At 37.6% G+C, this 13,696-nt stretch overlaps 3 protein-coding genes across 3 annotated transcripts; 1 reads left to right on the top strand and 2 right to left on the bottom strand.

Annotated features, from left to right (window-relative positions):
- The first annotated feature begins 350 nt into the window (after positions 1–350).
- LOC104821966 (probable transmembrane ascorbate ferrireductase 4) lies at positions 351–3,202 on the top strand. Its single transcript, XM_010553010.1, is given in 4 exon segments — positions 351–577; positions 663–714; positions 796–1,001; positions 2,753–3,202. Coding segments are annotated over 4 exon segments (768 nt in total). The 5' UTR covers positions 351–415; the 3' UTR covers positions 3,101–3,202.
- On the bottom strand, positions 2,834–5,874 carry LOC104821967 (uncharacterized protein At1g26090, chloroplastic). Its single transcript, XM_010553011.2, is given in 8 exon segments — positions 2,834–3,331; positions 3,476–3,895; positions 3,982–4,153; positions 4,250–4,443; positions 4,527–4,570; positions 4,573–4,600; positions 4,690–4,833; positions 5,506–5,874. Coding segments are annotated over 8 exon segments (1,371 nt in total). The 5' UTR covers positions 5,743–5,874; the 3' UTR covers positions 2,834–3,199.
- Positions 5,875–6,926: 1,052 nt separating this feature from the next.
- Positions 6,927–7,565, bottom strand: LOC104821965 (CLAVATA3/ESR (CLE)-related protein 12). Its single transcript, XM_010553009.1, has one exon. The coding sequence runs from the start codon at positions 7,415–7,417 to the stop codon at positions 7,085–7,087; it is 333 nt and encodes a 110-aa protein (XP_010551311.1). The 5' UTR covers positions 7,418–7,565; the 3' UTR covers positions 6,927–7,084.
- Positions 7,566–13,696: the final 6,131 nt, after the last annotated feature.

Genomic DNA, 13,696 nt, shown 5'->3' with positions numbered 1-13,696 from the left:
CCCCCCCCCTGTACGGACAGATATGTTGTTTGACCCTTTTGGTTTTTGTGACTTTGGATGCAGTTAAAAGAGTGTTTTGTGTTTGAAAGTTGGAGACCTTTTTTTTAATTTCTTTTGGGAAAATAAAAGAATTTTTAGGAAATTACTGATTAGTGTTTTTTGGTATGGAATGGTAGATGGGTGTTTTATATTTATACATATGTATTTGTTTTTTCTTTTATACATGTAAATGCGCATGCATGTGTTCAAATGGGCTGTGGGAGATAAAGAGGAATGATCCTAATGGGCCTAGTGTGAATATGCACGATCAGGCCGAGTCCTTTTTTGTTTAATAGATTCCGGAAAGACTTTTGTCGGCGACACTCTCTCTCTATTATGGCTCGGAGACTTTAGAGGACTGAGAGAGAGAGTGAGAATGGGGAGTGTGGAGGAGGGTTCTTCATCACCGAGGCTTCCACTTGTGTCGATTGCAAGAGTATGTGGTGTGATAGTTGCAGGTCTTGTCCTCTCGTGGGCATTTTCTTTCAAGTCCAGCTTCCTCCCTCGCTCCTCCTCCCATGGAGACCTCCTCTACTCTGTAATCATCCTCCCTCTCATCTCTAATCTTGAAATTCTGATCCTTTTTAAAAAAAAACAAAAAAAATCTGGGTTTGTTTGTACAGGTTCTTCATCCTCTGCTGATGGTGATCGGCTTCATCCTCGTTAGTGGAGAAGGTAAGCAAATTCTACTCACTTCCCTCTCATGCAGCTTACTTATGAACCCGAGAAGAAGTTGTGGGTTTGGGTTTTTGGCAGCGATTCTGGTACACAGATGGTTGCCCGGCTCGAGGAAGAGGAAGAAAGCAGTGCATCTGTGGCTGCAAGGACTCGCATTGGCTTCTGGTCTGTTTGGGATTTGGACAAAGTTCCATGGCCAATTTGGCTTCTTCTCCAATTTCTACATATGAATTAGATAATTCGGCTCAACTTTACAAAATATCCAAACTATCTATTATTTATGCGTATATATCCCCCTCTCTCTCTATTTTCATTTGTTAAGGGAAGAGATTAGGATCATAATGCATACATACATCTCTATGGTTTATACATATACATATACATGATAATTATCAACGCAAAGCCATGAAAATCATCACGGTCTTCTTGCTTGATAGAGTGGAGGAGCGCATTGAATAACGACAAGAAATAATTTAAAATGACGTATATTATTGTTATGACCACTTGAGGTCTTTTCCTTGTTGTTTAACAATCGGACACGAAGATTCCCCTCCTCCTCCAAAGCTAAATAATGAATTATTGAACACAAGGCGCATTTATTGATCTTGACACGCCTTTTACTCATAACCCCACCATATATTATATAAATCTTTTATTGAAACTGACATTAATGCTGTATTTTATAATATGGGTGTCAGGTTAGACCATCGCTAATCGTATAAATTATTGCCAAATTATCGTTTTGAAAACCCAGGGTCTTGTACGGTCCTCTTAAAAGAAAAGGGGTTTGAATGTAATTTTACAAGTTTTATTAAAAAAAGCGGATAAAACCCCTAAAAAACCCTCACTTGCAAAAAATATATACAAATAAACCTTTAACTTGAAAAACTGTCATTCAATCCCCGAATTTGTAACTTGTCACCGAATAAAACCTAGAACTTGCAAATTATTGCTCTAATAAACTTTTGACCGGTTTGACCACAATTTCAAGCGATCGGAAATCCACGTATTGACGGATTGCTGATTTCATTTTTTAAATTAAAATTGATAACATGTATAAGGTGACACCAGCAATCCGTTAATACGTGGATTTCTGATCGCCTGAAATTGTGGTCAAACCGGTCAAAGGTTTATTAGAACAATAATTTGCAAGTTCGATGTTTTATTCAGTGACAAGTTACAAGTTCGGGGATTGAACGATAGTTTTTCAAGTTGAAGGTTTATTTGTATATATTTTTGCAAATTAGAGATTTTTTTTGGGATTTTACGATTATTCCGAGCGGGTTCAATGGACAATGGGGATGGAATAGCTGTTGGATGGTTAGGACACCCCATCTTTAGAGATAAAGAAGGGCGTGAACTTTTTGTACGACGTATGCCTACTTTTTTTGAAACATTTCCGGTTGTTTTGGTAGACAGAGACGGAATTGTTAGAGCCGACGTCCCGTTTAGAAGGGCAGAAGACATGTGAAAAAAATGAATTGAAAAAAAAAACGTTTAGAAGGGCAGAAGACATGTGAAAAAAAATGAATTGAAAAAAAAAGAAGGGGTAGTAAAAAAAAGACGTGGTATTTAGTTCATTTGTCCTATATGTGCAAATAAAAATCGGGCAGATCTTTCCTTCTACTCGGAAAAGTGGATATCTTTTTATTTGGGAGCTCTGAATTATGAGTAAGTGCTAGAATGCCACGGTACTCTTGATTTGCGTGCGTTAAACCCTAAAACTAAAGTGGCTATCTTGGGTTTTGATCCGGATTGTTTTTTTTTATATTGAGTTCGGTTTGAAAATCGGTTCGGTTTAAATTTTAATGGAAAAATATTCATTTTTCAAAGAAATTTTCAATTCTTTAATTATTTTTTATTTAGATTGAATGATTGAATTCGGTTTCTTAGCTGAAAAAATTATAACCGTTGGATTGTTACATCAAATTCTGTTGATTATAGTTATATGTTGTTTTTTCGATTCCAGTTGGTTCAATTCAATTGTTTGGTTATTAATTAAACTGTTCGGTTATAAAACCATTGTCCGTACCAGCAGTGGATGATGGGATTCTTGAGTTTCTGGCACAGAGGAGAAGTACGGACGACAAGAACCAGAGTTCTGCCATGGCATGTGTTTCTCGGCCTCTATACGTACGGACTGGCCGTTGCCACGGCCGAGACAGGGCTACTGGAGAAGCTAACGTTCTTACAGACCAACAGGAACATCCGAAAACGTTGTCCCGAATCAATGATTGTCAACGGTCTTGGTCTCGGCTTGGCTCTGCTCAGCGGCATCGTTATCACGGCCTCTGTCTTGCCAAAGTATCAGAGCCCTCGTGTTCACGGCAACGAGAAACTCGCCTACTCTTCCGAAGATCGTCCGAAATGCTTAGCTTCTTGATCTCATTTCACTTTGGTTTTTATTTCTTTTGGGGGATAAAATACAATCTCTTATGTATAAAAAGATGAATAATTTCTTGAAAATGTGGTTTTTGTTTCCTTACCGCATTGTGATGATGAGACTTCTGTCCATGAACTTGGCTCCTCCTACCTTCCCTTGAATCTGAGATGGCAGATGGATCACTCGCCTCTGGTCTCCTGCTTCCACCAATAACTCGGATCCCCCACTGTACTGCAGTTTCATCAAAGAATCCGAGAATTTAACCTCAGTTCCTACTTTCAAACCGTATGTATACACATGAATATACGTATTCCAGTTGCTTGTTTCAGACAAGAACTATCATAAGACAAGGGCAGGAGCAAAGAGAAGATTTACCTGGTAGAGCTTGATCTCTGATTTGTCAAACCCAGGCATGAAAAGGGTCACTTGTTTCTTTGATGTATCAAACATCACTGACGTCATCAGGCTGCTTCCATGGCTTAAGGTTTTCGAAAGGAGATCCCGAGCAGCGGAGTTAGCCCGGTTTAGGAGAACTTTGTTCCAGTCCAGACCAGTGCTCGGATGTGGAACCGACGCTGAAGCAAATGGCAGCGGCAAAAACTCCTCTTTCACTGTAATCTCCGACCCATCATCGAGATGAGGAGAAGGAAGAGCGAAAGCCCCAGAAACATGAGCACCAGCTTGTATTGTACAGCCCCAATATCTTAATGCAGATGTCACAGACATGGGATTGTTAGGGTTCATCACGAGAAAGCACCCGACTTTGGATGATTCTCTTACTGCAGAAGCTCCTCTCTGCACATTTTCACAAACCCGAAAGGTAAGAACAGAAGCAAGACGACATTAGAGAATCGATCCAAGTAAATGGAAAAAAAACATACCTCCAAGAAACGATCCAAAGTATCCCATATCTCCGAACTTTTCATACCATTGAGAGAAGACCTGTTACCGGTTATGTTCACAGCCTCGTCGACAAGTCTCATAATAGAAGGGCCTGCCAGTCTTCCGAGGTCAGTCTTCTCAGCCAAACTCCTCAAATATTTCAAGTATAGCCTGACATCACATTCCAGAGCAAAGCACATCAAAAAAAGAAGCAAACTTGTTGAAGTATATCAGGAGAAGAAAGGCGGAAAAAGATTGTGAAAAAACCTTGCTTTACTGCTAACACCTATCATCCGGAGATTGTCCTCACTGCTAATACCGTCGTATATTACCACATCAAAGCCTTGCCCTTTGCAGTTCTTTCGGGTTGCTTGCCTTATGAACCCGACAAATCTCTCGAGCTCCAACATTGGTAAGATGGAATCCATCCCAGGAAGCACTCCTAGCTCTTCTCCTACCACCTACTACACCCAAATGAAATTGAGCAGCCGGAAACCAGATCTCACCACAACATGAAAAAGCCCGAGTTTTGTCACATACCCACCCCTTCAAGAACCCCTTGGGTCATATTAAGCCGAGAATCTGACGCTTGAGCTGGTTTAGAGGTTCCAGAAGCATCTGCCATTTTTTACCAGACAGTTTTCTTTAGCATATTCAGGCTCAAGACAAAGACCCGAAAGCAAATTCACAACAAGAAAAGGACAGACCTTTGTGGTTTCCAGCCTAACCACAGAAAGATAGTCGTTATATAACGTAGGTGAAGTCCCGATCTTGGTTCCTAGAAGGTAATCAGCAGAAGGGTCTTGATTATGCACCACCAAGCATGTATTAAGCCCAGCCATTGCGTAATGCTACCAGCAGCCAGCCACCGAACGGACGATAAAGACATGTTCCAAACAAACTAGTTAAGCCACACTGTTTCAACCTCTTCACACAACAACACAGATATAATGAATAGACAGGTTTCAGAGTTATACAAATATCTGAACGCAAAAAGATGAAACTTTGTAGAGTTTTCCTACTTCAATGAGATTAGTTCACTACGGGTATGAATGAAACGATATCTCAAAAGGCATGTAAATTAGCAGAATCAACTACAATGTTCTACATCAAAATCAGAGAGAAACATTAATCTCAGTCAGAACCCAGAAGTCAAACTAATCAAACGCATATCACACCATCAATGGCCAGATTTCAGACGCCGTCAAAAGTAGAATTTTAATGGAAAGTGGAGATTTTTTTACATCTAAAGACGGCTACTTCTGGGGAAAGTTCTATGTAGCTACGATTGGATTTCAGAATCTGATACTGTGAATCGAAAACTGACATCAAAATTCGTTGAAGCAAAGTAAAAATATGGAATTTCCGGCTCCAAAGTCGAAATGTAAGTTTCCATAAACCCGAGAAATCAAAATGCCGTACACCGAACACAATCACTTCCAGGGTTTGGAACGAATCTCAGAACCAGAACAAGGAATTTACAAGAACAAAACAACAAAAGCTTGGACCCAAAAAGACGATACCTGGGCGGCGAAAATGGCGGCGGTAGTCTTTCCAGAGCCACCTTTTCCGAGAAACGTGACGAACCTCGTCGATTTCTGAGAAGAATCGCCCACGACGTCGTTATCGTCTCTCGGAGAAGCTGCCGCGACCGAAGCCCGACGTTTACAGGCGACTGAAGCTGCTTCTGTCGGCGTGAAAGGAAGGAGATTGGGACATGGCTTCGGACATGGAAGAGAGGAAACGAGCAAAGACGCCATTTTCGCCCCCTTTCCTCTGAAAATTCGAGAGATCAGTTCGGCTTGGTCGGTGCTTTGCCTTGAACGTTTTTTAGTTACGGATCATGGAATTGTGGCCGTGCCAGACGCAGCGGCGTCGGCGTCGGCGTTGGCGTCGGGGGGTTCACGTTTGCGTTTCACCTGATAAAATAACAAAAGAGCCCCACATTTTTCTTGGTTTTCTCAATAAAGCCCCAAATATTTCTAATTTACAATGGATGGAGGAAACGGTTTGATTCAATTTATTTAGTTATTTTGGATTTTGAAAATTTATAACCAAACATATATTTGTTTTCAATCGGTTCTATTTGGTTTAGATCACTTGTGTCTAATTAAAATTGTAACAAAATAATAGTCCGATATATATTGGTTATAATAATAAATATACTCACTTCTGTAACATTATTGTAGAAAATGTAAAAGATCTCTTTATTTATATACTATAATTACAAAACTATATAAACATATACTAGTTTGATTGTATATTAATTGATGATATATATGTAGACGAACGGTTAAATCCGATTAATTCGGATTCGAATATTTCGAATTTCTAAAATTTATAATCTAATAATTATTTAAATTTAATCGATTTTTAAATAAATGAACCGTGACTGTAGACACCCGAATCTTGTATATAATACAATAAAATGATGTTTTTATATAGTTCCCGTGAATGATTTTACGAGGTGTACACACATGTATATACGCACCTAAGTGCTGCACGGATTCGTATAATGGTCCGTCGTATAGATAATACACTTCAATCATGATAATAAGTACATCGCTAATTTTGAGTTTTGTAATAATACGTGCATCAACTTCTGCACTAATCAATGTATATATTCTATTTATTATTAAATTAAAAAAAAAAAATCATTTTTGGAAAATATGATGCATCTAGAAAATCTATGAGACTGAGTGAGACGTGCCGTCGCAGCTACTGGTTGGTTTATCCGAAAGTCAAAGCAATTATACATACATTAATCATTACCATCAACGATCCCATAAATAATAAATTTAAATTTTCATCCCAAAAAAATTAATTTCATGAATTTATTTATTATCCATCTATTATAGTATCAAAACAACAGAAAGAAAAAAGAAAATGAATGAAAATTCATTTAGTAAATGAATACATATTTACGAATACTCGTCGAATATTTTGGAAAATAATCAAAATAACAAATTTATAGTTAATCTTCTCCAATTCTTTTTTCCACTAACTGATCTAATTATAATTAAAAAAAGGTATTAAGTAGATGATCTAGTCTCTGTCTTAAAATAGAGTAAATCATGCACAAAGAAAAGCATACAAACGTTCTCAATGGTGCAACGGGTTCGGTCCGGTCGGAACACGGCGTTTGTCAACTCCGTAACGAGGATCGATCTCGCCGCCGTCGTCTTCCTCCGCCTCTCCTCCGCTGCCGCGTGGTTTGACGGAGCTGCCGTTGCGTGGACGTCCACCGCGACGGCGTTGGAACGGCGTGAAGTCGAAGTTGTGGGAGAGGACTTTCCGGTGGTTGACGGAGGAGCTAGCGGAAGGGTAACGCCGGCGGTGGTGCAGTGACGGAGCCGCCGTGGATACGCGACGGAGGAGGAAGAAGAGAGAGAGACAAAGGACGATGAAGAGAATGTGGGAAAATTTCAAGGCCATTGAGGAGGAGAAGAACGAGAAGAAGATGAAGCATATGGTGCAATATTCAATAACAATAATCAAAATAAAATATATAAAATAAAAAGAGAGATCGCTTTGTGCGTTAGATGCGGAAAAAATATTTATTTTATGGTGTTTTGGAGGCCATTTTGGTAGGGTGACTCGTATATTATATAGTTGACGAAATATAAAGTTGAAAATACTGTGTATACAAAGGAGTACATACATACATATATATATGTGTATGTGTATACACTGTATTTTTCAATTGAGAAGACTATCTTATCTTATGCTCTATGTTTCTTAGAAGTAATATTTAAATTTAATTTTGGTCAAGATTAGGGCATCAAACATTGGAAAATAATACTTCCTTCTATGATTGCTTACTTTACTTTCTATATTTGACAAAATTATTATATTGGAATAACAATCTATAAATACACAAGCATTTCCTTCATTTTAGATGTTTTGTTTATTTTAATAAATTAAATATAAGGTCGACTATGACCAATCTAAATCTCTAATCCTATCATATGTAATCGAAGTTAATATAGTTTGGATCATAGAATGTTGGGACTACATAAGCATGAATTCCATAATTTATGATTTTCAAACTCTTTTTCAAATGTCATAAAAAAACATAACTTTATATTTTAAGCCTACTTACATATATATATATCAAATTCGTAATACGTACCTACTTACATATCTTTCCAAATATATCAACTCCTAATACACAATCTCTGGCTAGAAAAATAATTTTTACATATATAAGAAACAAAATTTATAGATCGTGGGACAAAATCTTGAATATATATATGTATATGTATACATATATATAATGAAAGGAAGGTTGAATAAAATAGTTATATATAGAATATAAAACTGAAATTATGAGAGATAATTATACGAAAAGAATAGGGACTTGTAAGATAATGATTCAATATCATACGTAGATTATAAAAAAAGCAGTCCAATTATCAATAAATATATCGATGTTCCGAGCAAAACTCATAATGTTTCCGAGCATTTTTGGACAGTAAGACAAATTAAAACCAATGAATAAGGTATTTCTTTCTTAGAATTCAAGGAACGGGAAAATGAGGCATGATTATACAAATCTTTGTAATTATGATATATTATACATATATATATATATATATATATAATATATGAACAGGAAACATACACTATCATTTACCTTCCACTTCTTTTCAACAAAAATAATAATAATACATATCACCATCTTATAGAAAATAGATGCTGCATGGAACATTTTCAACGAAATATTTTACCAAAAAAAAAAACATTTTCAACGAAACATGGTCCATACATAAAGTTACAATGTTTTATTTATCTAATATTGTATATTTTTTCCTTCTACATAAAACGGTTGACTATAATCTTCCAAGTTTTTATATTCCATTGGTATATTTATTTTTCGTTTAAATGTAATTGGTATACGTGCAATATGGTCTAAACAAATCCATGGTGGAAAACTAAATTTGCATCCATTTTTGTTAAAATAGATATTAACCCCTGCTAGAAAAATAAAAATAAAATTGCCTTGGAAAAAACTTTTTTTTTATTCGTTTTCCATAAAACAAAAATTCCCATGACCAAGGAGATTCTCTACAAATAATATATTTTTCAGTAAACTATTTTTGCAAACTTTTCTAAAATTAAATATATGCATATATATATATATATATATGCATATATATATATATAAGGGTAAAACCCCTAAAAAACCTCCAACTTGCAAAAATATATACAAATAAACCTTCAACTTGAAAAACTATCATTCAATCCCCGAACTTGTAACTTGTCATTGAATAAAACCTCGAACTTGCAAATTATTGATCTAATAAACCTTTGACCGAAAATCTACGTTATTAACGGATTGCTGATGTCACCTTATACACGTTATCAATTTTAATTTAAAAAATGACATCTACAATCCGTCAATACGTGGATTTCTGATCGTTTGAAATTGTGGTCAAATCGGTCAAAAGTTTATTAGAACAATAATTTGCAAGTTCGAGGTTTTATTCAGTGACAAGTTACAAGTTCGGAAATTGAATGACAGTTTTTCAAGTTGAAAATTTATTTGTATATATTTTTGCAAGTTGGAGGTTTTTTAGGGGTTTTACCCTATATATAATATACACACACGTATTGGATATTCGAAAAGTTGTAATTAAAGAATGTCGGTGGATATGGGCGTTTTTAAATCTTGATGTAGTAGAATGTATTTGGTAAAATGAAAGGTAGATAAATTTTAAAAATTTATAATATCCCAAAGTGCTGTAACTTTGATTATGTGTCACTCATAGTGACATTCATCCAAATGGAAAAGTTATAAACAAATCATACATATATACATATACACGCACACACACACATATATATATATATATATATATATATATATAATTTGAGTGGATTTTGAAGGTGGGTGGGGGAATATACTATCTCCACATTTTCACATGTACAAAGCAACCTTTTGAACAGTAAAAATGTTCGGCACTTATAAAGTCCACTTGCTATTAATTCAACGGTTTCAAATAATATGTACGGATGGCAGGGCGATGAATGGGCTCAGATTTCCTTTAATTAAATGGGCTTTATGAGCCTTAATTGGGCCTTTTGTTCAGCCCAACTAATGGGCCTTTTTCATAGATGCATAATGCTACCCACAATGTTTGGATCTTATCCAATCCCAATCTATAATATTCGGACAAGTTATTATGGAAAATTTGCTCACTTGACAGAAATACGAAACCATCTTGCAACAATTTTTTGCATATTCGTTAATTATAAAAAATAATGACCGTTTATTTCCCCGACAAAATTGAGATATATTAACTTTTTTTATATTTTTTGGGTAAAAAAATTAAATAATAAAGATTTAAAGAGACAAAAATGAAAATGGAGCGAACCAGTCATTAGAGTATGTGGTTGACGTATTAGAGTAATTTGTTTAGTGTTAATATAAATGATGTGCACGCACCGAGTTCTAAATTTGTAACCCGATTCGTACCACTATCCGCAAGTATACGGTAGTTGTAGTACCGGGGTCGATCACGAGGACTAGGTTGTGTTAATCCATTCTTAAACTAGATCAAAGGTGATGGGAAATATTGATTGCAAGGTGTTTGTGAAAATGTAAATATGAAATGAGGGTCAACTGAGCAAACGAAACTTGTGTGATGAAAACGATTGGACACGAATGTTGTGGGTTCGGGGTCCCTTTCACGGGTATGGATGTTCAAAATGTGATGGCACTCATGATCATCATTTCTAATTGGGGATTTCAAGGCTCTTTGTATAAGATCTTTCTCTCTCAAGCTTAGATCTACTACCTAGAAAATCAACTACCCATCTCTCAATGATCTAGAAGACTCCTAGATGCATTAACAACCCCTATCATAAACCCTAAACAAGTCAAACCATCTCTCAATGTGAATGCTTTGTTCATTTGATGTCTAGGTCAAAACATCATTCCCATATGTCTATGATCAATGTTGTTCTAAGATCATTCAATCAAGGTTTTGCCAAGATCAAAAGCATGAAGGATGAGATATCAAACCAATAGAAACAACTAAAAGAGTACCATAGATTGAAAACCCAACATCCATACATAAAAGGGGGACCCCTCCCCCACAACTAGGGTTCTACTCCATACTCAAAGGAAGAAAACATGATAGATAAGAGAAAGGAATGCTTAGATTGGTCTTCAATGGTGATGATCACTTCTCTTCTTCTCCAAGTCTCCCAAGCTCCAAGTTTTCCCCCAAGTGAGTTTCTCCCCTTTCAAAATGGCCAAAAGATCCCCTTTTTTCTTTCCCTCTTTCCTCTTTTGTTCAGCAAACCCTAGGACTTTCTTCTTTCTCACTAATGGGCTTGGAAATGACCCAAAACAACAAAGGAATTTCGTCAGACAGAAATGGGCGGTCTCTTTGTGTTTCAGGGCGGGAGCCCGAATATGCTTCACATTTTCGGGCGGTCGGCAGAACTTATGGGCGGCCCTCCTGAATTTTCTGTTAAATCTCGAGGCTTCTATCACTTTAGGGCGGCCAGATCTCTTTCTAGGGCGGTAGCCTGTTTTTGCTCTTGTTCCACATTCCGCGTTTTCGTCTGATTTTTTTCGTTGTTTTCTCCCGGAGACTTCACTCACCACCTGATCCTGAAATGGACAAAACAAGGACCTACTCTACCCCTAGACGACTCATATGCACATGATTCCGATGATAAAGATCCCAATCACTCATAAAATTCTCAAGTAAAGATGATATGATCAAATCCCCCCAGACTTGAACGTTTGTTCGTCCTCGAACGAAACACATGATCGTGAAAATGTCTAAGGCCTGAGAGGTTATGATCAAACTTGAATGGGATCTAAGGTTGGCTTGTCTATCCGGGAAAAAGTCACCGTGAATGGAATCGAGCTTAGCATACTCTAGCCTTCTAGCATTCAAACAAACGGCTACTAATGGAACTTCTATCGCCCCCCGTAGTCTAAGGTAGATTATACGCACCTTGCCGAGCATGTCTCTCAAACACATCCTATGCAATCTCTATGCATGATCTAGCCCATATTTTTGTGATTCTACCTCGCCCTATTCTTCTTTCTTTATTCATTTTGGTTTTTCTTTTCTTTTCTTTTTCTTTCTCTCTCTTTTTTTTTTTTTGAAACATCCCGGACTTCTAGGACGTTGAAGTTGGCGAGTGACATACCTTTTTGGTATATTCGCCCCACAACTTAGACCCGAGCCATCAGTTTCTAATGCACTCATGTCCTCGAATGATTTTCATTAACGAGCTAATGACAGCGGAGTGTCGGGATGCTACTTTATTTATTCGGGATTTTTTGTATGCTATGGGCTTACTAAACTTAGAGATAGAAGAATGGTTCTTGGGGAGACGTTTGCGCTTGGTTCGTAGCTTCTAATCCGCCTAGACCTTAGGAGGTAAATCATCCCACATAACAATCGCTCGTTCTAGGACTAGATTGACTATTTCTGCTTCACACGACAATCCATTCAGCTACTAAGGGGATCCCAAGTCCGGTTTCTCAAACCTTTCAAAACAGCCTCGCTCTACTCCTCCCACATCATCATTTGACCAACCTCTTATGCAAATGAGTGTATGCATGCCTATACCTATATGAACTTGTGCAATATGCAACCTAAGTAGAGACCTATCGTGAGACTCAATATACAAATGCACGTAACCCTATTTGGATCTATGATGAAGATGCACTTTTTTTTTTGGATGAGAATGCAATTATGTAATGCTCACAAGGCTCAAAACTTTGTTAGTGTGTCCCCCCCAGACTTGATTCAGGCACCGTCCCCGGTGTCGAGTCGATGTCACACGGATGAAGAAAAGATGAAAAGCGGAAGGGTTTTAGATGTTGAACCTGATTGGAGTGTAGAACCCATCCATAGAAAGCTTCTCATCCTTTGAGCGTCTTGCAAGAGCCCTATGAAATGCAAAAAGAAAAATACAAATGCAATGCTAGGGGTGTAATGTTAGCGCAAATGAGAGTCAGGAAAATGATGAGATATATGAGTTGGTGAAGCTCAGAAATAATGGGAGGGCCGCCCTAAAATGAGGGTAAGGCGTCCGTTTTTGTCTGAGAAACAGTACTCGACAATGGAGGCGCAAATCCCCAAAAAATTTCGAGATTCGGGTTCTAGGGGGTGATATAGGCTTGAAAATTGCATCTCTAAGCTAACCCAAACAACCTAGAGTTCGAAAAATCCGCCAAGGGAGAACTATGAGATGAGAAATAGAGAGATTGAAGAGGAGGAGAGTGTTACCTTGCAGCCATTGAAGGAATGGAGAGGAGAGAATGAGAGAGATGGCTGCAAACGGTGAGGATTTGGTTGCTGAAGGACTTGGCAAAGACGAGGTGCGAGATCGACGCCGGAGAGAGGTGTAGAGATGAGATTCGGCGGTTGGATGACCGACAACGACGAATCGGAGGTTAGGTCCTCTCTCTCCATGTCCTCTCTCTCAACTTGTGGTGTTTAGAAGGTTAGGGTTTGATTTGGGGATAAATGAAAGTTCTGAAACCCTAGAATACGCGATAGAGCGGTCGCCCTAAAATCACGAGCGGTAGCTCGTGTTTGTTTGTTTTTCGAAAAAGGCGGTCGCTCTAAAATGTAGGGAGGGCGCCCTAAATTTTGAAAACTGTCATTTTGCTCAGAAACATCAGGAGGGTAGCCCGAAAATGAGAGCTAGTAGCCCGAAAATGAACTGATTCACAAA

The sequence above is a fragment of the Tarenaya hassleriana genome, unplaced genomic scaffold, assembly GCF_000463585.1.
Source record: "Tarenaya hassleriana unplaced genomic scaffold, ASM46358v1 Cleome35, whole genome shotgun sequence".
Lineage (NCBI taxonomy): Eukaryota > Viridiplantae > Streptophyta > Magnoliopsida > Brassicales > Cleomaceae > Tarenaya > Tarenaya hassleriana.
The sequence above is the reverse complement of the archived record's forward strand: the minus strand, read 5'-3'. Positions and strand labels throughout refer to the sequence as shown.